Source organism: Anomaloglossus baeobatrachus, chromosome 8, assembly GCF_048569485.1.
Source record: "Anomaloglossus baeobatrachus isolate aAnoBae1 chromosome 8, aAnoBae1.hap1, whole genome shotgun sequence".
Lineage (NCBI taxonomy): Eukaryota > Metazoa > Chordata > Amphibia > Anura > Aromobatidae > Anomaloglossus > Anomaloglossus baeobatrachus.
Genome location: NC_134360.1, coordinates 112,688,815 through 112,715,947, shown reverse-complemented (window position 1 = coordinate 112,715,947; position 27,133 = coordinate 112,688,815). Strand labels below are relative to the sequence as shown.

At 45.2% G+C, this 27,133-nt stretch overlaps 1 protein-coding gene across 3 annotated transcripts in view; it reads right to left on the bottom strand.

Annotated features, from left to right (window-relative positions):
- Positions 1 to 7,831: 7,831 nt before the first annotated feature.
- The window catches only part of GORAB (golgin, RAB6 interacting), a 200,288-nt gene continuing 180,986 nt past the window's right edge, over positions 7,832 to 27,133 (bottom strand). For all 3 annotated transcript variants that reach the window (XM_075321951.1, XM_075321953.1, XM_075321952.1), the window contains one exon: positions 7,832 to 12,109. In XM_075321951.1, the coding sequence (XP_075178066.1) occupies positions 11,665 to 12,109 (445 nt within the window). In that variant the 3' untranslated portion in view covers positions 7,832 to 11,664. The remainder of the gene's footprint in view (positions 12,110 to 27,133) is intronic.

Here is a 27,133-nt window from a genome sequence, read left to right as displayed (position 1 = left end):
TGGTGTCAAGATTATTGCGAGTGGCATGAGGCTAAATTATACTTAATAGATATGCAATTTTTTTGCTTCACCCCAGCATATGTTATATTTTTCGAAATATCTGGGATAATCTATTTTTAATGTTGATTATTATTGTTAACTCTGGGTTGTAGCTGTTTTTCATATTGATACAAATTTGGTGGGTTGCAGCTTGTTTTCACCACTATTTTATCCTTCCACCATACTACCTTTTCTATTTGAATAATAAAAAATTGATAATGTGAACAGTTCGCATCTTTTTTCTTTGTTTGGTTTACTTTATGCAGCAAAGGTTGAAAATTGATTAACCCTTTAACCCCCGGGTGATTTTCCAGGGTTTTTTTTGCTCCTCTTCTTCCTTCTTCCGAAAGCCTTAACTTTTTTATTTTTCCATCAATCTTGCCATTTGAGTGCTTGTTTTTTTGCAGGACAAATTGTACTATTAAATAAAATCATATAACTTACCGTATCGTGTACTGGAAAACAGCAAAAAAATTTCAAGTGCAAAAAAAGTGCGACCACACAATAGTTTTTGGGATATTTTATTCACCGTGTTCACTATATAGTAAAACCGATGTGTTAGTGTGATGTCTCAGGTCAGTACGAGTTCTTAGACACCAAACCTGTATAGGTTTACTTTTATATAAGGGGTTGTCCACAAAAAAAGTGGCGCAGTTTTTGCGCCATTTTCTGAAACCCGCAGCGTTCTGATTTTTCAGGATATATGGCTCAGTGACTGCTTATTTTTTGAGTCTCAGGCTGACAATTATACCATTTTTACGCACATGCTACGTTTTGATCACTTGTTATTGCATTCTGCGCAAAAGCTGTGGCAACTAAAACACGTAATTTTGGCGTTTGGAATTTTTTTGCTGCTACACCATTTACTGATCAGATTAATAGATTTTAGATTTTGATAGGTCGGGTGGCTCTGGAAGTGGCGATTCCAAGGTGGTGATTTGAATTTTTAGGTGGTTTTTTTTTACCTTTTTTTTTAAATTTACTAGTCCCCCTAGGGCACCATAAGGATCAGCAATCTGATCTCTCTTCCATTTCTCCAGATCACAGCTACACAGCTGATATCTGGAGAAAAGCTGCTTTAGGCTGGAGTCACACTTGCGATTAACTCGCATGAGTGCAATGCGAGGAATTCTCGCATTGCACTCGGACCAATGTTAAATCAATGAGACAACTCCCAACTGCTATTTTTTACTCCAAATCGGACTGAGAAAAAAAAAAAAAAATCGCAGCATGCTGCGTTTTAGCGAGTTTCACGCGTGAGTCTCTTCAATGCAAGTATATGGGTGCGTGAAATAAAACGGATGTCACATGGACGGCACACGGACCATCCTAGTGACATCAGTTTTTCCTCAATAGATTTCTAGCAAGTAGCAGAGAACACTGGAAATGCTCCTGTACATAACAGTACATGAGTAGGAAACGGCTGAGGGTAAAAACTGATTGCACACTGACAGCATACTGATGAAATGTGAGAAGAAATCGCAAGTGTGATTCCAGCCTTACTCTCACACACTGCCCTCTGCCGGCAGTGAAAGTGACTCATTATAGCTACAGGAATCACATGGCCCTGAGCCACCATGGCAACCATTGCAAGTGACACAGGGGTTAATAGGCGAGGGTGGAATGCGATTCTACTCGCACCTGGCAAGCACACATGTCAGCTGTTGAAGTCAGCTGACGTGTGCGGATTGCGGTGGACTGCCCACGGGGATTATAGAGACATGATCCATGATATACCTAGTACGTCATGTCTTGTGAAGGGGTTAAAGGTTATACTTCAATTGATAAGGTCCACACATGTGAAGAAAATCACCTTATGAGTTTGCGATTAGTTTTATTATGGAGTTCTCAGAAGCATTTGACTCAGTGTTTTTTTATGCACATGCAAATGTTGAACAGAAAGTAACCTAGCTCAATACCTCCCCCATCCACAACCATTAGTACTGTAGTGTTTGTTCCCATTAATGCACTATTGATACACTGTTAAGCTATGTGCCCACGGGACTCTGTATCTGCGGATTTTTCTGCATCAAAATCCGCAGCTTTCCCCCGGAATCCGCACCTTTTCATAGGTGCGGATTTGACGTGGATTTGACACGGATTTTGCGATTTTTTTTAATTCAATTGAATAGGCAAAATCCGCACGACAATCCACTACAATAATTGATATGCTGCAGATTTTTCCGCACGAAAATCTGCACGATTTCCGCTGCGGAAAAATCCGCAGCGTGGGCACAGCATTTCCCAAATGCCATAGAAATGGCTGGGGAGTAGCTGTGCTGCAGATTTCTGGAAAATCCGCGGCTTTTCCGTGAGAAATCCGCGGCAAAATCCGCGCATTTTCCGCAGCGTGGGCACATAGCCTTAAGCTTGCCATTTCTATGGCATTTGGGAAATGCTGTGCCCACGCTGCGGATTTTTCCGCAGCGGAAATCGTGCGGATTTTCATGCGGAAAAATCTGCAGGATGTCAATTATTGTTGCGGATTTTGCCTATTCAATTGAGTTTTTTTTTTTTTTTTTAAAAAAATCGCAAAATCCACAACAAAATCCGCATCAAATCCGCACCTATGAAAAGGTGCAGATTCCGGGGGAAAGCTGCGGATTTTGATGCAGAAAAATCCGCAGATACAGAGTCCTGCGGGCACATAGCCTAAAGGGGGCTTTACACGCTACGACATCGCTAATGCAAACTCGTTGGGGTCACGGAATTGGTGACGCACATCCGGCCGCATTAGCGATGCCCTTGCGTATGACACCTATGAGCGATTTTGCATCGTTGCAAAAACGTGCAAAATCGCTCATCGGTGACATGGGGGTCCATTCTCAAAAATCGTTACTGCAGCAGTAACGAGGTTGTTCCTCGTTCATGCAGCAGCACACATCGCTCCATGTGACACCGCAGGAACGAGGAAGCTCTCCTTACCTGCCACCCGGCCGCTATGCGGAAGGAAGGAGGTGGATGTTACGTCCCGCTCAGCTCCGCCCCTCCGCTGCTATTGGGCGGCTGCTCAGTGACGTCGCTGTGACGCCGCACGGACTGCCCCCTTAGAAAGGAGGCGGTTCGCCGGTCACAGCGATGTCGCCGGGCAGGTAAGTATGTGTGACGGGTCTGGGCGATGTTGTGCGGCACGGGCAGCGATTTGCCCATGTCGCACAACAGATGGGGGCGAGTACCCACGCTGGCGATATCGGGACAGATATCGCAGCGTGTAAAGCCCGCTTTAGATGTTCCTGTGCTGAGATAATCTTATAAATGCGCCCCTGCTATGTGCTATGTAATGTCAGTGTCTGACCATACAGGGACATAGTCCGATCACACCCCAGCTCCTGGGCTGGGGAGGACACACAAGAAGCAATACAAATAATTAGCTGTGATCCCATGCTGTGCTTTTTGTGTGAGGTAAAACATTTCCCGTTTTTATTCCAAGATCTATTGATTAAAATGTACTTTGTTGGACAATTTAAGTATTATTTACCCATATTGTTACATACGTGACACACGTTATTTTACTCACTTATATAACGCTATTAAAGGGAATAGGTCAGCAGGTTTTTGCTACATCATCTGAGAAAAGCATAATAGAGGCAAATAAATCATGAGTCCAATAATGTATCACTTAGATTACTGGGTGCTGTCATTCTGACACAATCAAAGCTTGTAGATTTAACAAAGCAGCAGATCTGAGAGATCTGCCCCCACCCACACCAGGCTCTCAATCGAGATTGTACATGGACAGTGAGGTGTCATTCAAAGGAGGTATGCTGGACTGTTCAATGTGTGAGACATTGCTAGACTACAATGATAATCACTAGATGATAAAGCCCAGTTTAAGTAAACAAAACACAGCCTGATGAGAGGCACAGTTATTTTTTGCTTTCTTTTTTTTAACCCCTACCTCATTTTGTCCTTAAACTACAAAGCAAGCACCTTCTGACAGAATTACTTTAATTCCACAGCACTTTATAGACATGATCACTTAATTCTGTTCTATATAAATTGACAGATGAAGACTCCAGTCTGGTATTGAAATACCTAGTCATTATCTGTTAAATAAAAGCAACTTTCCTTGCACATCTGATGTCCCAACATATTGTTGTTCAGCTGTGTGCATACCCAACTTCTCTATACAACCGCAACTGCTATTATTGACTTTACTGTAGCTTTGCATTGCAGGGGACACTCAGTATTCATGTCCACCAAAGCCAGTTCTGCACATCTAGGGCCATGTGCCCACGGGAGCTTGCTTCTGCGGATTTTGCCACTGAAAACCTGCGGCTTTATCTGGATTTTCCAGATAAATCCGTAGGTTTTAGCATGTACAGACACTCCCCATGTTATCCTATGGGACATGTGGAGTGTCTGTGTCCACGTTGCGGAATGTGCGACTGCGGAATATGTTGCGGATATCCCGCAGCAGCACATAACTGCATGTCAATTATTCCTGCGGATTTACCTGCGGATGGTCCCATACTTACCTGCTTTGATAGCAGACACCCGGTCACTTTCCCTCGGTGCACAGGAGGTTCGAGCGCGGTGGATCCATGAGCAGGAAGGAGGAGGTGGGCGGGGTCTGCACGAGCTCCGGTCATGTGACAGCCAGAGCTAGTTCAGGCCCGCCCACTTTCTCCTGCACAGTGTAGAGACGCTGACAGACGCCGGAGTGAAGTGCTGTGTGATGGAGGTAAATATGAACTTCCCCGATCACTCAGCACTTGTTCTGCATTGAGGATGCAGTGCTGAAGCCATGGTACTGTATCCTCAATGCAGAATGCCCGCAGCATATCCGCAGGACATTCTGCAATACATCCGCAGCATTGAAACAGATAAATTGTGCTGCGGTTTTCTGGGAGCACCTGTGGAATGTCCTGCGGATATAAACGCAGGACACTTTCCCCCGTGGGCACATAGCCTAGGACTGCTTTGCACAGGCATGGTCATCACGCAGTACCTTATTTTGTAAATATTTGAGTTTACTGTATATAGCATTGTTTGTGGTACAGAATCATGGAAAAAAAATAAAAACCCACTGGTTGTAAATGCTTTACATATGTACTGTAAGATCTAGCTTGCAACGCTGCATAATCAGTTTAACTCAATCTAACAGATTTCTGCAAACTCACATTAAAAAATTGCCACTTAAATTTAATGTACAGATAATCATATGTGAAATGCTTAGAAATATAAAAGAGCTTTTAGAATATATGGCTTATACAGAATGATTAAAGTAACACCTCCAATAATAATTCAAAAAAGTCAAGCAGTGTTCTCACACAACCAAGAAGCTGTGTAGTAAGTTTACAATACTATGATCCAGAGAGACCGTAATCTTCATTTACCTTACTAACTAAAATATTAAAGATTTACAGATACATTCTCCATGTGCAAGACAAATCCATTAATTGTCAAAAGGAGTGGATAAGTCCACTAAGTAAAATAAAAGCTTACATTCTCCCCTCACACCAGCCTCATTCCAGCGATATTGATGTGGGTCTCCCAGCACTTGAGCGACATTCTGTAACACGAGTACTGCACTTTGCTGTCCAAGCGAATAGCCAATCCAATGGAATATGGATGAATAGTGGACGCTGATGGGCTGTAAGGCTCATGATACATAACAAGTAGCAATCGCTGATCGGCTGCTGTTCATCAATGTTCCAGAAGAGTGGATGTGACCTTGGACAAAATAATAATAAATGCTATGTTCGATCACTGACCGGTGATTGGCTGCAGTGCTCATGTTACTTAACCCCTTCAGCCCCCAGCCTATTTTGACCTTACTGACCTCGCCATTTTGCGCAATTTTGACCAGTGTCCCTTTATGAGGTTATAACTCTTAACGCTTAAACGGATCCTGGCGATTCTGACATTGTTTTTTCGTGACATATTGTATTGTATGAAAGTGGTAAATTTAATCCGATATTTTTTGCATTTATTTTTTAAAACTTCGGAAAATTTTGAAAATTGCGCAATTTTCAAAATTTTAAATTTTTTGTCCATAAATCTGAGAGATAAGTCACACAAAATAGTTAATAAACTACATTTCCCACATGTCTACTTTACATCAGCGCAATTTTCAAAACAATTTTTTTTTCGTTAGGAAGTTAGAAGGGTTCACAGTTCATCAGCAATTTTTTCATTTTTCCAACAAAATTTAAATCGGAAAAAATGTTTTAGGGACCACATCACATTTAGAGTGACTTTGAAAAGCCTATGCGACAGAAAATACCCAAAAGTGACCCCATTCTAAAAACTGCACCCCTCACTCTACTCAAAACCATATCCAAGAAGTTTATAAACCCTTTACATGCTTCACAGGAACCAAAGCAATGTGGAAGGAGAAAATGAAAAATTTAAATTTTTACACAAAAATGTTATTGTAGCTATAAAATTTAGCATTTTCACAAGGGTATCAGGAAAAAATACACCATAAACCTTATTATGCAATTTCTCCTGAGTACACAGATACCTCATATGTGGTGGAAATCAAATGTTTGGGCGCACAGCATGGCTCGGAAGGCAAGGAGCGCTTTTTGACTTTTCAAACGCAAAATTGTCTGGAATCGTTAGTGGATGCTATGTTGCGTTTGGAGACCCACTGAGGTGCCTAAACAATGGAGCTCCCCCACAAGTGACCCCATTTTGCAAACTAGACCCCTTATGGAATTTATCTAGATGTTTATTGAGCCCTTTGAGCCCCTGGGGGCTTCACAGAAGTTTATGACGTTGAGCCGTGAAAATAATTTTATTTTTTTTTTACCACAAAATTGTTACTTCAGCCAGGTAGCTTTTTTTTCACAAGGGTATCAGATAAAATTACACCATAACATTTTTTGTGCAATTTCTTCTGAGCACACAGATACCTCATATGTGGTGGAAATCAAATGTTTGGGTGCACAGCAGGGCTCGGAAGGCAAGGAGCGCTTTTTGACTTTTGGAGCTAATTTTCCATTGAAAAACTCAAATGGTGCTCCTTCCCTTCCGAGCCCTGCTGTGCACCCAAACAGTAATTTATGACCACATATGAGGTATCTGTGTATTCAGGAGAAATTGCCCAACAAATTTTAGGATCCATTTTATCCCGTTGCCCATGGGAAAAATAAAAAATTGAGGCTAAAAGAAAATATTTGTGAAAAAAAGTTTTTTTTTTTTTCATTTTTACGGATCAATTTGTGAAGCACCTGGGGGTTCAAAGTGCTCACTTTGCATCTAGATAAGTTCCTTGGGAGGTCTAGTTTCCATAATGGGTCACTTGTGGGAGAGCACCAATGTTTAGGCACACAGCTCTCCATACGCAACATGGTGTCCGCTAACAATTTGAATGGAAAATTAGCTCCAATTGTTAGCGGACACCGTGTCGTGTAAGGAGAGTATGTAGTGTATGTCAGGTTGGTGTGTGTGTGTAGTGTAGTATACGTCAGGTTGGTGTGGTGTAGTGTATGTTAGGTTGGTGTGTGTGGTATAGTGTACACCACACACACCATCCTGACATACACTATGTCAGGATGGTGTGTGGTGTATGTTAGGTTGGTGTGTGTGGTATAGTGTACACCACACACACCATCCTGACATACACTATGTCAGGATGGTGTGTGGTGTATGTCAGGATGGTGTGTGTGGTGTACACTATACCACACACACCAACCTAACATACACCACACACCATCCTGACATAGTGTATGTTAGGTTGGTGTGTGTGGTGTTTACTACACCAGACACATCAACCTGAGGTAGACTACACCATACACCAACCTAACATACAGTATGTCAGGATGGTGTGTGGTGTAGTCTACCTCAGGTTGATGTGTCTGGTATAGTAAACACCACACACACCAACCTGATGTATACTACACTACACACACCAACCTAACATACACTACGTCAGGATGGTGTGTGTGTGTGGTGTAGTGTAGTGTAGACCACACACACCATCCTGACATACACTACGTCAGGATGGTGTGTGGTGTAGTCTACGTCAGGTTGAGGTGTCTGGTGTAGTAAACACCACACACACCAACCTGACGTATACTACACTATACACACCAACCTGACATACACTATGTCAGGTTGGTGTGTGATTTATTGTACGTCAGGTTAGTGTGCGGTATAGTGTAGTGTACGTCAGGTTGATGTGTGGTGTAGTATATACCACACACAACCTGATGTATACTACAACACACACACCAACCTGACAGTGTATGTCAGGTTGGTGTAGTGTAGGTCAGGTTGGTGTGTGTGGTTTAGTGTACATCAGGTTGGTGTGTGTGTGGTGTTGTGTATGTCAGGCTGGTGAGGGGGAATGTCAGGATGTGTTTAGTCCAAGGACGTGTGATGAATTCTGAAGCATTCATTCAAACAGTCCAGGTTTTTCAGGACACGTTTCACATTGGAAACACATCTCCTTTCTTATCCCCTTTTTATAGCAGACCCGGCACCTTTTTCTTGATATTCCCTCACCGGGAAAATGTTGCCCTGGTACCATACGGGAAATTTGAGTTCTTGAGGTGCTGGGGCCTGCTCCTTCCTCATCTCCAAACATGAGGGCCTTTATCACCACCTCATGGAACTGAAGGAAGGTGTTGTTGGTCTGGCCTGCACATCGTGAGAGCACGTATGCGTTATACAGTGCCAGCTGTACGATATGCACGGCCAGCTTCTTGTACCACACCTTCGCCTTCCGCATGGCACCATAGGGCTGGAGGACTTGATCAGAAAGATCAACTCTCCCCATGTGCTTGTTGTACCCCAGGGCACAGTCCGGTTTGTAGACCTGTGCTGAGGAACCTTCAACGGTGGTGGCCGTGGTGCCGGGACCATGGATTGTTGTCAAGAAAAAGACGTCCCTTTTGTCTTTGAACTTGACCACAACCATGTTGCCGCTACATTGGGCTCGGCTCTCACCCTTAGAGAGAGGCTGCTCAACTAGCGACAAAGGGAGACCCCCTCTGGTTTCTGCACGCAGTACCGCAACCGGCGATAGTTCTGGCAGAGAGGGATTGAAAGAGTGGGATGCTTGTGTAAAAGTTATCAACGTACAGATGGTAACCTTTATCAAGCAGTGGGTGGATCAAATCCCACACTATTTTCCCACTCACCCCCAGAGTAGGTGGGCATTCTGAGGGCTGGATCATGCTATCCTTCCCTTGGTAAACTCTAAAGCTGTGAGTGTACCCTGAGGTACTCTCACACAGCTTATAGAGTTTTATCCCGTACCTGGCCCTTTTACTTGGCAGGTACTGACGAAATTGAAGCCTCCCTTTGAAGTGGATGAGGGATTCATCCACACAAATTTCCCTTTTGGGACTGTACACTTCAGCAAACTTGTTGCTGAAGTGCTCGATGACCGGTCGAATTTTGAACAGTCTATCAAAATTCGGATCATCGCGGGGAAGGCTGTCCGCATTGTCCCTAAAATTAAGAAACCTATGAACGGCCTCAAACCGTTTGCGGGTCATGACCATGCCAAATATTGGAGTTTGATATAAAATATCAGTACTCCAGTATTGGCGAATTTCTGGTTTCTTCACAATCCCCATGTGAAGGACCAGTCCCCAATATTTCATCATTTCTACTGAGTCAATGGGACTCCAAGTAGAATATGATGAATTTTTGATGAAAATTGCTGGGCATACAGGTTAGTTTGCTCCACCATAAGACTGACAATTGACTCAGAGAAATAGACTTTGAAAAAGTGTATTTCTCTGAGGTTGGCAGTCTCGAACTGGATTCCTGATTGGGGAACGAAATCAGTAATCCGTGGAGCAAAATATTCAGGGACAGGGGTCCAGATGGGGGCACTAGTGCTAGGTTGGGCATGACTAGCACTAGGTTGGGGGGTACTCACACTTGGCTGTGGTTCTTCTCCCACGGCCTCCGGACAATCTCTTGTCCTGCGACGTCTTCGTGGCGGCGAGTCTGTGTCACTGGAGGAGGAAGAGTGGGAGGAATAGAGAAAAGTGGGGTCCTCTCCCTATCCGCTTCGGAGGCATATGCCTCCTCAGCTGAGTACGCCCTTTGTGACCGGGATGAGAGGGACATTTTGCGTGTGTGTGTGTGTGTGTAAAAAAAACAAACAAAAAAACCCCTAAACTTTATTAGTGTGCGTGTGTATGTGAGAGTGTTTAGTGAAACTTTCTACGGCAGGCAGCGGGCAGTCAGGCGCACGGGGGGCAGGCCGCGGGCAGTCAGGCGCACGAGGGGCAGGCCGCGGGCAGTCAGGCGCACGGGGGGCAGGCCGCGGGCAGTCAGGCGCACGGGGGGCAGGCCGCGGGCAGTCAGGCGCACGGGGGGCAGGCCGCGGGCAGTCAGGCGCACGGGGGGCAGGCCGAGGGCAGTCAGGCGCACGGGGGGCAGGCCGAGGGCAGTCAGGCGCACGGGGGGCAGGCCGCGGGCAGTCAGGCGCACGGGGGGCAGGCCGCGGGCAGTCAGGCGCACGGGGGGCAGGCCGCGGGCAGTCAGGCGCACGGGGGGCAGGCCGCGGGCAGTCAGGCGCACAGAGGGCGGGGGGTGATCACTGGGGCACAGGGGGGTGATCACTGGGGCACAGGGGGGTGATCACAGGGGCACAGGGGGTTGATCACAGGGGCACAGGGGGGTGATCACAGGGCCACAGGGGGGTGATCACAGGACGGGGGAGTGATCTGATCAGTGGTGCAGGGGGAGTGCTCGCTGGCAGCAGCAGGGGCCCTCACAGCACTCAGGACGCTGGCAGAAGCAGGGCAGTGAGTGATCACAGGGCAGGGGGGAGGGAGCTGATGTCGGGGTGGGGGGCTGGAGGTCGGTGGAATCAGACGCCCCGGGGGAGGGAGGGGGCGGAGGTCGGGGGGGGGGGGGGTTGAGTGTAATCGGACGACGGGGGGAGCGGAGATCGGGGTGGGATCGGATGGCAGAGGGAAGTGGGGGACAAATACTACCGGATGGCGGTGATCGGCGGCGGCGGGAGATCGCGGCGGCGGCAGCAGCAGCAGGGGACCTCGCTCTTCGCCTTCCACGGACAGGATGAGGCTGAAGGAGGAGGGCACCCACTGGTCACACCGCCCCTCCACATCTGATTGGAAGGATAACGTCACATGGACGCTAGCTCCAATCAGATCGGGGGGAGGTGACACAGAGGTTATTCTGCTCCAGCCAATGGCTGATGATATTGCATCATCAGCCATGGCTGGATTGTAATATTTCACCAAGTTTGATTGGTGAAATATTACAATCGTTCTGATTGAATGTGAAAGTGAAAGTGACACTTTCAACAGCCAATCAGAGCGATCGTAGCCACTGGGGGGCAAAGCCCCTGGGCTCATCTACAAGTCCTCATGTACCTGCAGCGCTGGTGACATTTCAGTGAACCCGGTCACCAGCACTGCAGGAATGGAAACCCGCCATGACGCATACGGTGCGTCAAAAGGTCGGGAAGGCACAAGGTTTCATGACGCATAAGGTGCGTCAAGGGTCGGGAAGGGTTTAATAACCAGGAAGACCCGTCACTGAAACTCCTGGAAAGATGCCACTGGGAAAATTGGATATTTAAGAAGGTGTTGTCCAAGTATGGGACAATCCATTGAAGAAACATTGGTATTACTTTCTATAAAATAAAAGTACAATATCACCACAGAACGTTTTGGAGCGGTCTCAAGAAATGATATGGTCTCCCTGTAAAGTTGAACTAGTTTCTGTCTGATTACATGTACTAGTGTCATCCACGTCACTTGTAGGTTTAATCTTAGACTGTCCTGAGTCACTTTCTGCATTGGACTCTTTTTCTGAAGGTGGCTCAATGGAATCTGGATTTAAAACCTGCTGACTCTTATCTGATCCAGAGGTCACTAGCTGCTTCTTTGCTTCAGCTTCTTGTAGTTGTAAAATTTGCTCAACTTCTATTTCCAAGTCCAGTCTCTCTTCATCAGCTTCTACTTCCAACTGCTGCATAAGCTCCTCGAGCTTCTTAGCTTTACGAAGTTCGTTCTGTTGTATGATGGTGCATAGGTGTTCAGTCAGTTGCTCCTTGATCTGGGTTTTCTTATACAAGTCCAATTTTGCGGAAACATATTCGGATTCTGCTTTGTCATAACGTTTCCTGTAGAATAAACAGAACACAAGCTATTGCTATGTAATAACAAGTACATTGTTACACAACCCCTTATCACACATGACTTGGATAAGATTTTATACTAGCACCAGACAGTGTGCCTAATTTCAGTCTGTGGCACCGAAAAATTATGAAACCCCCCCCCCCGCCCCAAAATGTATGAAAACAGGAATAAGAGAGATTATGTACTTCATCACCAAGAGTAAGTTTTAGTTCTCCTGAACCAGACTCCAATCAGTTTTTTTTTATCCATCAGACTTTGGTATCAGACACAAATATGGTTCTTTCCATAAATATGTTAGAATTGATAATACCACAGGTAGTAGTAATATTCCTACTTAGCCGGTAAAAAACTACCCGGGCTAAAGGAATTTGATATAGTGCTGGAACATGCACCCCTAGGTTGGAAGGCACTAAACAAATTACTGGGGAAGAGCAGATGGTCGACCCGAGTATGACGAGCCAGGATAAAAGCCGCAAGAACGTCTTGGTGCTGTGCTGATATCGTTTGGTAGAAAGGGAAGATCAAAAGCTGCAAACATATCAAAGTTCGGAACTTGGAAAGTACAAACCATGAACCATAGCAAACTGGACCTAAAATGGACAGGACGCAGCTTACTTGGAATTAGTGAATTAAGATTGACTGGAAAGTCCAAGTTGAGTCTAACGAAATTGGTTCTACTATTCTGGCAATGATAACCAAAGAAGAAACAAAGAAGAAACTGAGTCATTTTTATGCTCAATTGAAAAATGACTGGCACGGTCCTGAAGTACAATGTAGTTATTGAGAGAGTCATCTTGATATTGACTACAAGGAGCGCCAATCCATTTCACAGTTATACAAGTCTGCTCACCATTCAACAGATGCCAAGGAAGAGGACATTGAACTATGTTATTATCAAGTTCAAGAAAAAATTGACAAGACGCCAAAACAAGACTAAGGCTATGTGCGCACGTTGCGTACAGTCACTGCAGAAATTTCTGCAGTGATCTGAAGAGCTCACGTGCGCTTCAAATCGCTGCAGAAAATGTCCGTAGTGAAAAAAAAAAAAGCTGATTCAATGCGCTCTGCCTGCAGCTCCTGCCATAGACAGAGCAGGAGCTGCCGGCAAAGCGCACGGAAGAAGTGACATGTCACTTCTTAGAACGCGCGCTCCGGGCAGCAGCCGAAGCGCTGCGCTCTAAGACGTCACGTGCGCATGGCCCCTGCACAATCTCCATAGATTGTGCAAGGGACGCAGGACGCATGCAGTTACGCTGCGCTGCAGAGCGCAGCGTAGCTGCATGAATTACGCACACGTGCGAACATAGCCTTACTCATTATCATCGGAGACTTGAATGCCAAAGTAGGCCACGGCATTGTTGTTGCAAACTTTGGACTTTATGAACAAAACAAGGCTGGAGGAAAGATTATTTGACTTCTTTTGTACAACAAACCAACTGTCCATCATGAAAACATTCTTCCAAAATCACAAACAGGGACTTTACACATGGACAACACCAAATGTGGCCTAAAAGAATCAGACTGACTAATTAAATATGTGTTCGACAAGATCGAGATTATGAATTATTGCTGCAAAAAACAAAGCCAGCAGCTGACTGTAGAACTGATCATGAACTTTTGAAAGCAAAGATTAGAGTCAAGATGCGCAAAAGGACTAGTCAACAGGTCATATCAAACTTCGATTTGACCAATATACTTAAAATATTGTGGAACACTGCACTACTCATTCATATATCTGGGCACGGATGAAACAAAGGCTGAGAAATTGTGGACACATATAAAGACTATTACTACTGAAGAAGCTAGAAAGACAAAAGAGGGCGAAGAGACCCTCGCAGCCATGGTTAACAGAAGAGACCCTAAAGATCATCGAATAAAGAAAAATTTCAAATGAAAAAAGGTAACAAGCAGGATGCCGACAAAAGAGAGCGATTCATGCAAATAATTTTATTACCAAAAGATATGCATAAAAGGTAGAAAACATATCTGAAGGGCAAGACCTGGAAGGCATACCGAAAGATAACAGATACAACGAAAGTTTCGACCAAGAGTGGGAACGTTACAAGATGCCAATGGGAACAAACTTAGCTAGAACAGATTAAAAGAAGATGGAAATAATACACGGAGCACCTCTACAAGAACAATTCAAAGAAAGACTGGAAGTAATAGCGAACTGAACAGCTTAAAAGACAAAGTTGTTGCAAAAAAAAGCGCCTGAATGTGACAATATTTCAGTACAACTAAACGTTTTCTGAAGTACAGCTTCACACAAGCCTATGTCAACAGATATTGACAACAGGTACATTTGCCAAGGACTGGACAAGATTGGTGTTTATTGTCATTGCAAAGAAGGCAGATGCTTCAGACTGGAAGTTATCAGACTATTGCACTCATACCTCACGCCAGGAAAATCCAACTGAAGATCCTATAAAGACAGTTAGGCCCTGTGCGCACTGGAAAATGGAATTTTCTCAAGAAAATTCCGCAGGTATTCAAAGATTACCGCACCCGCGGTAAAAAACCGTGGCAAACCGCACCCGAAAACTGCATGCGGTTTGCCGCGGTTTTACCGCGATATTGTTCGCGGTATTGCTGCGTGCGGGTTGGTACATGTGCTTTATTGCATTCAATGCAATAAAGCACATTGGGGAAAAAAAAAAAAAAAGTCATTTCATTCTGAGATAGATAGAGAAATAGACAGAAGAATAGATGGAAGAATAGATCGATAGACAGACAGAGGGATAGATAGATAGAGTCCCTGTGAGCACACTCTGCATTTCTCACGGTCGGCAGTGTTTTCACATTACCGGCCGTGGGAAATGCCCTGGAGTTAGCTCTGCTGTATCGCTGCCAGGCTGCATTCAGCAGTGCCTGTGTCAGTTGTAGCTGGATGCAAGCATCGCAGGACGCAGGAGCTGTGGATTACGTGGGAGCTTTGTTTCAAGAGGGGTTAATAAAAGGGTGAACGAGGCTTATTTGCTTTTTATTGAAAATAAAGGATTTTTCTGTGTGTTTTTTTTACTTCACTTACGGGTTGATCATGTCAGCTGTCTCATAGACGCTGCCATGATCAAGCCTGGAGTTAATGGCGGTGATCCGCCGCCATTAACTCCTTGTATTACCCTGACTGCCACTGCATCACGGTAGCAGGAAGAGCCGGGGACACTCCGGTACTGCCGCATAATGGATGCGACAGTCCCGGGGCAACTGCGGCTGATATTCTCGGCTGCGGGAGGTGGGGGACATTAACCCTGCCCCTCTCCCTCCCCAGCCTGAGAATACCGGGCCGCCGCTGTGTGCTTACCTCGGCTGGAAGGTAAAAATACAGCGGAGCACACGTTTTTTTTTTTCTATATTTCCGTTTGCTTTCTATGTGTGTTCTATATGTCTGTGTGTGAGTGCGATCTGTGTGTATTGTATGTCTGTGTCTGATATGTGTGTGTGTGTTTACTCTCTCCTCCGCTTCCTCTTCCTGTAATGACATCACTTCCCTGCAAATCGCAGGGCAGCGATGTACATTACCGCAGGTAAACCGCGAAATACCGCAGGGAATAACACAGGAAAACGCAGTGAACCGCACAGAACTTGCTGCCTATGTTATTCCCTGCGGGATTTCACAATTACATTGGAGTCAATGGAGTGAAATCCCGCAGCGACGTGCAGAAAAAAATTGACATGCAATTGTTTTTGCTGCGGGAATCCCGCAGCAAAACATGCAGCTGTCAAAATATGCCTAGTGCGCACAGGATTTTTTTTCCCCATAGGTTTTGCTGGTGATTCACTGCAGAGATGTTATGAACATTGTCTGCAGCGAAACATGCAGCAAATCCGCAGAAAATCCGCGGCAAAATCCGGTAAGTGCGCACAGGGCCTTACAGCCTTATTTTGACAAAGATCTGCCAGAGGAAAAAGCAGGATTCAGAAAAGGCAGAGGAACAAGAGACGAAATTACTAACATTAGATGTTAGTTCTATTCTTGTTCTGAGGATCTTGGCTTATAGTTGAGGTGAATTTTTGCTGCCCTTCAGCTACATGATATAAGTAGTGATATAAGTAGGAGTGTAAAGCTCATAAGAGAACTATGCCATACTGGAGTTCAGATTTAGTTGGAATGGTTAGGGGGTGCCATGTCACAATGGCCAAACCCCCGATATGGTAGAAAAGCAGACCCCTCCCATAATTGACCCCATTTTACAAAGTACAATCCTTAATTAATTAATCTAGGGGTGCAGTGAAAATATTAACACCACAGGTGTGTCACAAAAGGTTATATTATTGTGTGATGAAGAAAAAATAATTACATTTTACCACTAAAATATTGTCCTAATTCTAGATTTCCAATTTTCACAAGGGCAATAGATAAAAAAAAGGCTCAATGCATTACACAATTTCTGCTGAATGTGGCAATACCACATATGTGACTTGACGGCTCGGGAAGAAAGGAGCATAGATTTTCCTAGAATAGCTTGCAGACTTCATTTGCAGAGCTCTAAGTAACAGAGCAGCAGAAACCTCCTCAAGTGACCCCAGTTTGGAAAGTATACCCCTCTGGGAAATCATCAAAGGTGTAGTGATTATTTTGTCTCTGGAAAACACCCATGGAATCAAACCGTGAATGTTGGAGAATTAAAATTTGCAGATAAGCTCACGTAGAGTTCAATACATTGTAGTCTCCATACATTGTACCCAGCTCCTGCTTCTGGAGACACACATTCTGTACAGGAAGCGGGCTTCCTTACAACAGCAGTGCCAAAAATGTGGACATTAGACGCATTGTGGTGCTCAATAAAGAGAGGTGGGGGGGCATTTGATTTTGATAATGCAGATTTTGCTGAATTTATTTTGATGGGGGGAGCCCTGTGTACTACCAGTAACGTGAAAGCCCCCCTATGTTTCAGTTAGCAGATATCGGTCCAGAGTATGGACTTGTTTTTTTGTGAATTGAGTTGAATGCTATTTTGTGGCAATTTGGATCAGTTCACATTTATCCTGTGCTCTATGATGGACACTTACATCAGGGTTTCCATCTACATCTTCAAAATACGCGATTCAGGTTAAACCTCTGATGGATATATTCAGTATAATGAGGTAGCAGAGTTAATCCGGACTCCGTTTGGCCTCTGTTCAGTGATGTCTTTTCAAAAGGTGAACAAAAATGTTATTCACCACACTTTTGTTCACGTCAAAAAAGAAGGGTAAAAAGTTGGACACAGGTGGACCACAAGACAGACTAGTTCAAAGTAACTCTCAATAGAGTAAATTTTCCTTTGTAAATTTTGTTCGAATCATGTTTTTTAGAAATTTACATGTAATCACCAGTGGAGGCAATCAGCATAGAGTACAGGATAAACGTGAGCAAAGCCTTACTGCGATCTTTGGGAGGTAGAATGAACAAATGAACAGCAGTTGAAGAATTTACTTTACTTTTACGCAGTTCACACTGCAGTATAAAAGTGGTAAGGCGGCTTAATTCCTCATGTCAGTACAAGATTATTGGTATTTTTTGAAGGCTTGACTACTATCACTAAAAAACGATGTTTGACAAAATGAAGGTTTTTTGTATCACCAAATTTTAAAAGGCTATAGCATTTTTTATTTTTCTGCTGACAGAATCTTGTGAGGGTTGGTTTCTTGGGGGATGAGTTGCAGTTTTTATTGGTACCATTTTGTCCCACACTATATTTTTTGATGGCTTTCTATTCCACTTTTTGTGAGGCTGAATTAAGAAGAAACAGCAATTCAAGAATTATCTTTTACGCCATTCACCATGTAATAAAAGAGAAGACGGCTTTACTCTTTGGTAGAAAAAAAGATTGCTTACAGCACTTCATGTAGGACCTCAAAAAAGAAATAAGCCCAATAGGGAAGCACAACATGTATACCAGGGAGTTGACTTGAAGCAGGCCATAAAATTTTATTAGTCCGATTGCTGGTATAATGTATTTTGCACTCCTCTCCCAGCCTCTAATTTCTGTGATTGCTATTGATTGCAGCATTTAGTGGGTTAAATAGCCCAGGGGTGCAGGCATCGCTCCTGGCTGTGAGAGCCAGGTCTCGGCTTTCATATAAGCCAAACTCCCGGTGGTGATTGTGTGGGCATAGCTCCTTTGCCCGCAAAAAACAATGACGTACCCTGTCAGTAACACACTGTCAACCATGACCGAGCAGCGGTGGGAAAAGAATGACCTTTTTTGCGGCCCCAGGACAGATTCCCAGGGACCCGCAGTGCTCGGGCGGCAGCTGCATCTTGCTGGGCCGCAGCATTCAATGCCAGTGTGAGGACGTACTTTGTCACACAGGCGCGCAATGCCCTCTTGTCACACAGAAGAAGAGCGGCTGCCCCAGCATCCCACAGGTTTGTTTGTGCGCCTGGGTGCCCCTCCAGCCTCCCCAGGGCTGCCTGTGCAACTCCAGCCTCCCCTGGAACGCCTGTGCCCTCGCGATGTATATACCACCAGTGATGTATGTGCCCTGCAGTGCTGTATATACCATCAGCGATGTGTACATCCTCCAACTATGTCTGTGCCCTCCAGTGATGTACAGTGTGTCCACCCATGTGTGTCCACCGCCATTAACTTGAGAACGGCGACAGCTATAGGCATAGAAGTGGTGTCTAGGTATAATAAAGTAGCCATGCGCTACACAATGAAACCACCTATAGAGCCACCTGGTGGAAAACAACAGTGTTAGTATTTTTATCTCGAAAACGGAACGCGATAGAGAAAAAAAGTGAATTACAAGTTGTAGGGCATCATCAATTCAATAGGAATCGACTACTTGCATACAGAAATACGGTGATATGAAACCCATGACCCCCCCCAAAACATTGAATGCTGGTCATGCATATGGCGCTCATTTAACTTTGATGCTCAAGGTGGCCACCGTCCACTGCAATGCACATCTGGACTCTGGACAGCATACTGTATCTTGCTGCACGTTGTGCAATATGGTAGGTGACACGTTTGCACAAGCATCTGTGATACGTCGTCGTAGGTCCTGCAATGTTTGTGGAGGGGTTGCATACACCTGCTGTTTGATGTGACCTCACAGAAAGAAGTCCAATGGGGTCAGGTCAGGTGAGCGTGGAGGCCACTCCACGTAGCCACCATACCCAATGACTTTTAGGAGGGTCTTCATGAGGTATCGCTTCACGTCCGCAGACTTGTGAGTTTTACACGTTCTAATCATAGCATTTCTGTATGCAAGGTGTCGATTCGTATTAAATTGATGATGCCCTACAACTTTGTAATTTACTTTTTTTCTGTATCGCGTTCCGTTTTCGAGATAAAAATGCTAACTACGTTATTTTCCACCAGGTGGCGCTATAGGTGGTTTCATTGCGTAGCACCTGGCTACTTTACTATACCTAGACACCACTTCTATGCCTATAGCTGCTGCCGTTCTCAAGTTAATGGCGGTGGGCAGGATATGGGTGGACACACTGTAAATAACCCCAGTGATGTCTGTACCCCCAGTGATGTCAATGCCCCCCAACCTCCCCAGTCATGTTTATGCTCCTCAGCCATATATATTCCTTCCAGCCCTATCCTGTTATGTATATGCCCCCTGCATCTCATGTGATGTATATGCTACCAGCCCTTCCTTTGATATATATGCCTCTCCTGTGACAAATATGCCCCCATCCCCTCCTATGTTTATCCCCCAGCCCCTCCTGTGATGTACATACCCCCATACCCTCCTGTGATGTCTACGCCCCAAGCGTCTCCTTTGTGATGTATATACAGCAAGCCCAGCCAACACAAACCTGTAAAAGCAGTTGAAAAGCAACAAGATCAATATCGCCTAATATCACGGCCAAACCAAAAACAAGAAGCTCCAGCCACCATAATGAGTTGTTTGACCAAATATAGGATAATTTTCAAGTTGATAATTTTGTGCAGCCCCTGAATGATGGTAGACATTTCCAAATGGCCCCCGACATGAAAAAGGTTCCTCATCCCTAACGTAGAGGGCATGTCATATGTCGTGAGGGAGTTAAAACATAACCGCCATTTTAATTTTTATTTTATACCTCAATAGTACACATACCAGCAAACTCAATGAGAATACTGAAGTTTGGTGTTTTGCTTTTTTATTCCTTGCAGATTTGGTGCAAAATAAATTTGCAGCTTATCAATTCTTCCAGCGATTTCTTCCAGAATGGCACATAATATGGAATCTGCAAAGAAGAAAAAAAAACATAGGGCAAAGTTCCATGGCAATTCAATACCTGCAGCAAAATGACAAAAGAGGAAATCTCCTCCAAAGGGCCTCATAGACGTTATCAGCACCTAAATCAAACAGTAGATCCTAGTGAAAAAGGTGGAAGGTATCTTGGAACAAAAATAGCACCAAGTATAGGTACCTACCAGGGGCCTTTAAAGCAGGTCACTCAATCTGCAGAGACACAGGGGTCCCGAGAGCTATCGCACATCTAATGCGCAGAGAGTGTGAGTCCAAAGTCCATGTGCTGCAGGGGGCTGCTTCCAAGAAAGTTTGTGTGTTCCATGTGCACTGATCTACACCACTGCCCTATTTGAAAGGCCCGCATCCGGAAATGAGGTTTGGTAACGCCCCCCTTTTGGCAACCAGTCTCCTGAAGGACAGGTTAAGGAGCCATTAGAGGACCAGATGTTATCATGGAGTGACACATGGGGGGGCCTATCACAATGGATAGATCACCGCAGCCGGAAGTGACGTGGGCCAGGGGCGGTAACCACGGAGGCTCAAACAGACAGCGAATCCGAGTGCCAATCCATACCAGTGGGCAGAGCTAGCCCCACATCGCGTCTCCAGTTACTGTTGCCAGGGGCTGGCAAAACTCATTCAGACTCAATACACGAGCATGAACATACCCCTGCAGCTCGGGCCGGCGCTATATTGAGAACAGCCAGACATGTTCCTCCCAGCAGGACCAAGTAAAGGTGCTAATCAGGAGGTGGGAAAAAAAAAACAAAAAAAACCCACACAACTCCCAGGCAGCCATCCATGCTACTAAGCTTCCACCAGAGGGGGATAGTGCCCTAAGTGACAGTGATAGTATCAATTAAGATGACTATATACAGTACTCCCTGCACACATCTTCTGGGGAATGCTGTGGATAGGAGGAAATAGCCTCAAGTCTGAATAACCTTACCAATGTAACAAAGGCCCAGTAATCAGTGCAGGCTAAAAATTGTACCTAAAAGTATACTATTATTATTATTATTATTATTATTGTTTATTTATAGAGCACCATTGATTCCATGGTGCTGTACATGAGGGGGTTACATACAGAATACATGTACACGTTACAATAGACAGACTAGCACAGGGGGAAGAGGGCCCTGCCCTTGCGGGCTTACATCCTAAAGGATTTTGGGGAGGAGACAGTAGGTGGGGTGTAGGTGGGGCGGCAGCTCCGCACGGTGGTGGGGCGGCAGCTCCGCACGGTGGTGCGGCGGCAGCTCCGCACGGTGGTGGGGCGGCAGCTCCGCACGGTGGTGGGGCGGCAGCTCCGCACGGTGGTGGGGCGGCAGCTCCGCACGGTGGTGGGGCGGCAGCTCCGCACGGTGGTGGGGCGGCAGCTCCGCACGGTGGTGGGGCGGCAGCTCCGCACGGTGGTGGGGCGGCAGCTCCGCACGGTGGTGGGGCGGCAGCTCCGCACGGGGGTGAAGCAGTGAGGTCATTGAAGGTTATAGGCATTTCTGAACAGATGAGTCTTTAGGTTCCGTTTGAAGCTTGCGAGTGTAGTAGATAGTCTGACGTGTTGAGGCAGTGAGTTCCAGGAGACTGGTACTATACTATAGGTACCGCTATATACCAATAAGCTAGCCTGAACAGATATAATATTATGCAGGCTATGGAGTAGTAACCAACATTACCCAAGGAAAGACTGTACAGGATAGATTAAAAAAATGCAAGAAAGCCCTAGATAAATGTAAAAATGCACTATATGGGTGTATGACACCTTGAAAAAGAAGAGGCAACAGGCAGATAACTATAAAGGGGTAAAAATAACCCAAAAGGGGAATTTGATTTGTATATAAAAAGAAATGTAGAGTTCTAATCCAAAACCCAGAGGTTAGATGAAGCTTACAAAGCTGAGGGTCTCGTTCAGTCCCCCCGGGGAGACTGAGTCTAATAAAAAGGTCCATCTTGCCTCTCGAAGGATCCTCCTATCCCAATCTCCTCCACGTAATGGTTGGTTCACCACCTCGATAACTTGAAAGGATATGGCCTTGGTGTCCCCATTATGGCACAAAAAATTGGAATAAAGGCAATCAAATTAGATCCGTCCCAATCTCGGACGCCGGTGTCCGGTAATCAGCGCTGTTCCTCGGGGATGAACCGATCTGGCTCCACCTCCCCGGTCACTCCTCTCTTGCCTCACTTCTGGATCCCTCAGTCTGTCACACAGCTACTCGTGCGGGCTAAGCACAGCCCTCTCCATTTTGAGGTCTTCCCTCTCCTCGCTCGAGCTCAACTTGTAGAGCTCCCCCTCCAGGCTTGGAGTGGAAGTGTTGTCTGTGGGATTACCAGGTATGGAGATCCTTCCCTGCCCCAGGTACAGGTATATTTGTGGCAACTGAACCCTGGGGTGCCACAATCAGCACTATGTTTAATCTCTCTCAGTAATGGGAAAGTCTTCACTCAATACAGATTTTACCTCAGAACTGAGAATTTTGATAAAGATCAATTCTAGCAGAAGAGAAAGAAGCAAATTTGTCTGATAAGAAATGTTCCAAGTTGCTTATTCTTATGTGTACTGTTAATTTATGGGGGCGGGGAATTAAAAACAGACGGTTACGATTTAACACCTTAACTATGTGTCACTTTAATGAGGGCTAGCTCAGCGAGCCAGCGTTATTCCCTGCACATGTCATCTGATCAGCAGACATGTTATGATCCGGAACCATGGAAGACCACCTCAAATCATTGGTAAAAGGTGACAAGAGCATTGGCAACTAATTTGGCCGCCATCCCCTTACTAACCATCACAACTAGAAGTAGCCGAGGGGTGAACTAACATCCAGTGCACCACGAACCCAGCCGGAGAACTAACTATCCTAAAGGAAGGAAAGATGAATAACTCTCTGCCTCAGAAAATAGACAAGAATAGCAAGCCCCCCACATTCAAAGACTGTGGTGATATAGGAAAAACACAATACACAGATAGATGACAGGATTAGCAAAACATAACGCCCCCACTGACTAAAATAGGAAAGGACAGAAAACGCACTGATGGTGGCCAGAGTAAAACCCTGCAAAATTCCAAATTCCTGATAGTATAAAAAGGCCCTCAGATCGCACGATCTGCACTCCGTCCTATACCAGGTGCTTTTGTCATACCAATGAACAGAAAACAAGAATCATAACAAAGTCAACAAGCCACAAACACATGGACCCAAAGGAGCTATACTCCAAACAGAACTGCAGGCAGTTCCCCAGCCAAGCAACTGAGGGGAAAACCCCTGCATGCAAATAAACTGAAAACAACCACAGCAAAAGACAAACCCAGATAAGAGCAAAAGAACCAAAGAATAAATAAAGAGCAAGTACTTATCTGGGGTAGATGTGGTGTGGAGCAGAATGAAGCAGGCTGGTGATACAAAGAACAACTGACATCCGGCATAGCCAACTATCAGACCAGGATTTAAATAAGCAGAGAGTTAGCAAAGGAAACGCCTATTGCACAACACACTTGGTCCAAGTCCAAACCATTCCTGGCCACCAGAGGGAGCCTCCCAGCAGCCAAAACATAACTAACATTCACAACACAGACGTGTGCAGCTAACAGGTGCGAGTGGATCAGATTCACGTGCGCCTGTTAACCCCTAAGTTCGCGCTGTCAAACTGACAGTGCGATCCAACGTGCTCCGGCGGCGATTACTCTGTTCTACGCCCCCATTGGAGCTCATGTGAAGCTATCACGGGGCATCAATGGGTTGCCATGACAGAGTAGGGTCAGATGAGGACCCCTGTGGCTGTCATGACATGCTTCCCGTATAAAACCTAAAAGTTAAAGTCAACTCCCTTTTGCCCCACTGAAAAAACAATTATTTTAAAATACACATACCGTATTTTCCGGACCATAAGGCGCACCGGATTATAAGCCGCATTAGCAGTGAGCGCCGGCTAAGGCGCCTAGGTTCATATATAAGGCGCATCGGATTATAAGCCGCGGCGCATTAAAGTGAACCTTTCACCAGTTTTATGGCCCCTAAGCTGCGGCCACCACCAGTGGGCTCTTATATACAGCATTCTAACATGCTGTATATAAGAGCGCAGGCCGCGCTGTACAGCATAAACATCACTTTATAATACGGTACTCACCGAAACCGGTCACTCCAGTGCTGCTTGTCCAGATGGGCGGCGCTGTTCTCCGAGACCGGCGCCTCCTCTTTCGGCCATCTTGCTCCTCTGTCTTCTGAAGCCTGTGTGCATGACGCATCCACGTCATACACACTCGCCGGCACTGAGGTCCTGCGCAGGCGCAGGACTTCAGTGCCGGCGAGTGTGTATGACGTGGACGTGTCATGCACACAGGCTTCAGAAGACAGAGGAGCAAGATGGCCGAAAGAGGAGGCGCCGGTCTCGGGAGAACAGCGCCGCCCATCTGGACAAGCAGCACTGGAGTGACCGGTTTCGGTGAGTACCGTATTATAAAGTGATGTTTATGCTGTACAGCGCGGCCTGCGCTCTTATATATAGCATGTTAGAATGCTGTATATAAGAGCCCACTGGTGGTGGCCGCAGCTTAGGGGCCATAAAACTGGTGAAAGGTTCACTTTACCGTAAATGAAAAAGCTCAGACTGTACTGTAGGTCAAAATTTATTTACGGTAACTCTTTCACAATACGTACGGTAACTCTCAACTTGTTCAGTTGTACAGTAACTGCAAATCAATACATTTTCAGTTCATTCTTCCTCCACAAATCCATCAAATTCTTCATCTTCAGTGTCGGAGTTTAACAGTTGGGCGATTTCTGTATCAAGCATTCTCGGGTCCCCCTCATCATTATCTGAGTCGGTCTCATTGCAGCTGCTTAGCTCTTCAGTGATGATTCCAGCCTTCCTGAAAGCTCGGATTACACTGGAGTCTGATACCTTTTTCCAGGCATCCACGATCCACTGGCACATAGTGGCATTATTTGCCCGGCGTTGCCTCCCTGTGTTGGTGAATGTGTGGTCACCTTCTGTCATCCAATGCTCCCACGCAGCTCGCAATTTAACTTTAAATGACCTGTTGATGCCGATATCTAGTGGCTGGAGCACTTTAGTTAATCCACCCGGAATTACGGCAAACTCTGAATTAGTTTTCTTCACTTGAGCTTTGACATTATCGGTCACATGGGCGCGCATGGAGTCACAAACCAATAGGGATGGGGATTTGTGAAAGAAACCATCCGGTCTCTTGACGTAGACCTCCCTCAGCCACTCAATCATCTTCTCCTCGTCCATCCAGCCCTTTGGGTTAGCTTTGATGATGACACCAGCAGGAAACTTTTCTTTGGGTAAAGTCTTTCTCTTGAAAATGACCATGGGTGGTAGTTTCTGGCCATTAGCCTGACAGGCGAGAACTACAGTGAAAGAGGACTTCTCGTTTCCTGTGGTGCGTATAGATACCGTACTGGTCCCTGTTTTCTCAACAGTACGATTTACGGGGATATCGAAAGTGAGGGGGACCTCATCCATGTTAGTGATGTGTTCTGGCTTGATGTTCTTTTCATTTATCTTGGTTGTGCAGTAGGTGCGGAAAATGGCCAGCTTCTCTTCATAATCTTTTGGCAGTTGTTGACAGACAGTAGTTCTGGTGCGGATGGAGAGATTACGTCTTTTCATAAAACGAAAGCACCATGAAGGACCTCCTCGAAATTCTGTGATCTCCATGTCGTGTGCTAACGCTGTGGCTTTCAGTCGAATAGAGACAGTGGAGACGCTTCTACCAGCGGTTCTCTGTTCGATAACCCACTGTTCTATTTTGTCCTCCAACTGTGGCCATCTTGCTTTGTTACCTCGGAAACTCAGTTTGGTCTTCTTTACCTGGCGCAGTGCATCTTCTTGTTTCCTCCAATTACGCACCATAGATTCATTTATGTTGAATTCTCTTGCAGCTGCTCTATTTCCATGCTCTACTGCATGATTTATAGCTTTAATCTTAAAATCTGCATCATAAGCATGTCGCTTAACAGGAGGCATTTTTGGGGCACAGATAACCCGCGCTGCTCCCGCGCACAGATTTGTACATATCACCGCACTCAGTGAGGCTCCTGACTACGGTGGCCGTAATGCTCAATCCATGTACTGTACTGTATCCATATATAAAGCGCACCGGGTTATAAGCCGCACTGTCGATTTCTGAGAAAATCATAGGCTTTTATGTGCGCCTTATGGTCCGGAAAATACGGTATTTGGTATTGCCGCGTTCAGAAACGCCAGATCAAAATATAAAAATCAATGAATCTGATAAAGGGCGCGGTGAGAAAACACAAAAACGCCAGAAATCAGTTTTTTTTTGTCGCCACAACATTGCATCAAAATGCAATAACAGGCGATCAAAACATCGCACCTACCCAACAATGATATCAAAAATGTCACCACAAGACGCAAAAAATAAGCCCTTACATATCCCCAGATTATTAAAAAATGAGAAGGCTACAGGTCTTTGTTGTGCAGTGAATTAATTATTCAGACAATATTGTTAAAAGGTCTTGGAAAATGGCAACAAAAGTGCAATTTTTTTTTTTATTTTTTTTAAAAAAAAACTTCATTTTTTTCAACCACTTAGAAAAAAGTAAAACTATTACACAATTGGTATCTGCAAGCTTGCACTGACCTGGGTATCAATGCCAGGTCAGGGTTACCAAAAATTGGAATAAAAGCAATCAAAAATACTAATGTGCCTGAAAATGATACCAATAAAAATATAAGCTTGTCCTACAAAAAACAAGCTCTCGCATGACTGTCAGCAGAAATATAGAAAAATTATAGCTCTCAAAATATAATGATGCAATTTTTTTTTAGTT